The 3,514-nt window shown below is 40.0% G+C and overlaps 1 protein-coding gene across 1 annotated transcript; it reads left to right on the top strand.

Annotated features, from left to right (window-relative positions):
- Positions 845-2,767, top strand: LOC104699114. The gene is made up of 4 exons (XM_010414458.1): positions 845-1,141; positions 1,208-1,347; positions 1,462-2,101; positions 2,288-2,767. Exons 1-4 carry the CDS (start codon positions 845-847, stop codon positions 2,765-2,767), a joined length of 1,557 nt encoding a protein of 518 aa, XP_010412760.1.

Genomic DNA, 3,514 nt, shown 5'->3' with positions numbered 1-3,514 from the left:
AGGAAAGTTTCACAATGTACAAGTTGATTGGTACTCTTGAAGAAGACAGAACTTTGCAAGGCAACGAAAAATACATAGCTAACTTACATCAAAACTTCCATTAAAATATAAAAAATGATTTGAGCTTACTCGATAATCTCCAATTTAAGGTACTTCTTCAAATCAAAAGAACTATGAACTTGAAAGATTAAAGAACAACTTTTCTTTATTGATTTAGAAACTTCTCAAAACTAAATCTCTTTCTCTCTTAGGTCTTATGGAACATCTCTCCATGACCTCTTATTTATATAAATTTTAGCAACCCCTAAATCTATATGGAAAAGGAAAACTTACAAAACTTCTAATATTTAGACTTTATTTGTATTTCCTATTTTCTATCTCTTCTAGCATCTTCTAGGAAGAGATTACTTAGTCTCCAAGTCTTGGAATTATCCAAAATTCTCCCTCTTAATTCCAACTTGAACTTCAGGAAGCTTTGTCTCAACAACTCCGATTAGACTTCTCATTTCTTTAAACTTTATTCTTGCTTGGAGACTAAGTAATCTCTTCCTAAAAGATGCTAGAAGAGATAGAAAATAGGAAATACAAATAAGGTCTAAATATTAGAAGTTTTGTAAGTTTTTCTTTTCCATATAGATTTAGGGGTTACTAAGATTTATATAAATAAGAGGTCATGGAGAGATGTTCCATAAGACCTAAGAGAGAAAGAGATTTAGTTTTGAGAAGTTTCTAAATCAATAAAGAAAAGTTGTTCTTTAATCTTTCAAGTTCATAGTTCTTTTGATTTGAATTGGTATCAGAGCTTGTGCAGAAGACGGTGGTTAAAGAAGCCTTGTTCTCAAGCATGGGAGACAGCAATCCACCACAACGATCCAAAGACCTTGGGTCACCTTCGATCCAGTGTCCGATGTTAACATCGACAAACTACACAGTTTGGTCGATGCGTATGAAGATCACGCTACGGGTCAGCGAAGTATGGGACACAATAGAGCCAGGCTCCGCCGACGTGAAGATGAACGATGTGGCGATTGCTCTGTTGTTCCAGTCGATTCCAGAGACGTTGATTTTGCAGATTGGAGAGCAAAATTCAGCGAAGAACCTATGGGAAGCTATCAAGTCTCGTCACCAGGGAGCAGACCGGGTGAAAGAAGCAAGACTTCAAACTCTAAAAGCAGAGTTAGATCGGGTAACGATGGGAGATTCATAGTCGGTAGATGAGTATGTAGGGAAGAGGTCAGGACTTGCTGCTCAATCAGCCTCCCTAGGAGAAGCAATCGATGACACAAAACTTGTGAAGAAGTTTTTATCGGAAGAGGAAGTTTTGGTAGAGGCAGAGGCGAGGCCGAGGTACATTTAACGGTCAAAATAAAGGAGGAGAAACTCAGAACAGGATCAAAAGAAGAAAGATCTTACAAAAGTCGTATGTTGGAGGTGTGACAAGTCGGGTCACTATGCTTCAAGATGCCCCGATAAGCCTCTGCAACACCATGAAACAAACCTAAACGAGACTCAAGAAGCTGAAGCCCTCTACGTTCATGAAGTGGTGTTCTTGAACGAAGATAAAGTGTTTCCTGATAACTACGATACTAACACCGCAAGTGTTTGGTATCTCGACAACGGCGCAAGCAACCATATGACGGGAAACAAAGAGTTTTTCTCAAGTTTAGATGAAAACATCAAGGGGCGAGTAAAGTTTGGTGATGGGTCGTATGTAAACATTATCGGGAAATGTTCAATTGTCTTTGTGACCAAGTCGGGTGAAAGAAGAGCTCTCAAAGAAATATATTACATACCGGATTTAAAACACAACATCATCAGCCTTGGACAAGCAACAGAGAATGGTTGTGAAGTAAAGATGAAGGGAAACAAGTTGACCTTAAGTGATTCGCACGAACAACTACTAGTTCAAGTTGTAAGGTCGCCAAACCGCCTCTACAAAACGCCGCTGGAGATCAGCTTTCAGAAGTGTCTCTCAATTCAAGAAGAAGAAGCTACATGGACTTGGCATGCGAGGCTAGGTCACATCAGTGTTGGTGTCATGAACAATATGGTGAGAAAAGATATGGTCGTGGGAATGCCACAAGTATTACGTGAGATGAACGTATGTGATGCATGTCTAGCTGGGAAGCAAACCCGACACACGTTCCCAATCAAAGCAACTTAAGTGTTAGAGTTGGTTCACAGAGATCTGTGCGGACCAATATCACCACCAACACTAGCAAACAACCGGTACGTGTTTGTTTTAATAGATGACTTCTTGAGATATATGTGGACAATGTTGTTAAAGGAGAAGAGTGAAGCGTTTGATCGGTTCAAAAGGTTTAAAGAATTTGTGGAGAAACAAACCGGCAAGGACATTAAAACCTTTCGCACCGATAGAGGAGGAGAGTTCACTTCTACTGAATTCAATCGATTTTGCGAAGAGAATGGAGTTTCTAGGCACTTAACCGCACCATATACGCCACAACAAAATGGTGTGATTGAGAGAAGAAATCGCACATTAATGGAGATGACCAGAAGCTTACTTAAAGCAATGAAGGTTCCGAATGATATGTGGGGAGAAGCCGTACGTGATTCAACGTATCTTATCAACCGAGTTCCAACAAAGGCATTACAAGGTCAAACACCGTATGAGAGCTTATGGTCCAAGAAACCCAATATCGAGCACTTAAGGGTTTTTGGATGTGTAGCTCACGTCAAGATCACCGGACCACATTTAAAGAAGCTAGATGATCGGTCAAGAAGTGTGATCAATCTCGGAACATAACCGGGTTCTAAGGCATATCATCTATATGATCCACTCACAAGAAAGATAACGGTTAATAGAGATGTAGTATTTGACGAGAAAAAATCTTGGGACTGGTCTCCTCAAAATGAAACTGATGAAGCACCAGGAATGTTCAAGCTTTCTCATGGCGGATTCTTGATAGTGGCAATCTATGTTGATGATTTGTTCGTAACGGGAATTTCACGCAAGATTATTGAACAATTCAAGGAAGATATGTCAAGAAAATTTGAGATGTCGGATCTAGGCATGCTAACATATTATCTTGGTATCGAAGTGCTTCAAAGAGAAAATGGGATCATGATAAAACAAGAAGGGTATGCACATGGGATCCTTAATGACACTAAGATGGAGTCGTGTAATTTGACTCATGTGCCGATGGAGTCAAACTTGAAGCTCTCTAAAGCAGAACACGAACCTGAGATCTATGCAACCAGTTACAGAAGAGCCATAGGGTGTCTGAGATATTTACTTCACACTAGACTGGACTTGGCATTCGCAGTTGGAGTTCTAAGCCGATACATGCAAAGTCTGAGAGAGTCACATGGAAAAGCTCTCAAACACGTGTTAAGGTATGTGAAAGGAACAACTAACCTTGGTTTGCATTTTAGGAGAGACGGATCAAAGAGAGTGATAGGATATAGTGATAGTAGTCACAATATCGATGTCGATGATGGGAGAAGTACTTCAGGTCATATGTTCTACTTCGGTTTGTCGCCAATCACTTGG

The sequence above is a fragment of the Camelina sativa genome, chromosome 6, assembly GCF_000633955.1.
Source record: "Camelina sativa cultivar DH55 chromosome 6, Cs, whole genome shotgun sequence".
Classification (NCBI taxonomy): Eukaryota; Viridiplantae; Streptophyta; class Magnoliopsida; order Brassicales; family Brassicaceae; genus Camelina; species Camelina sativa.
Note: the sequence above shows the minus strand (reverse complement) of the source record. Positions and strands in the feature narration are given on the sequence as shown.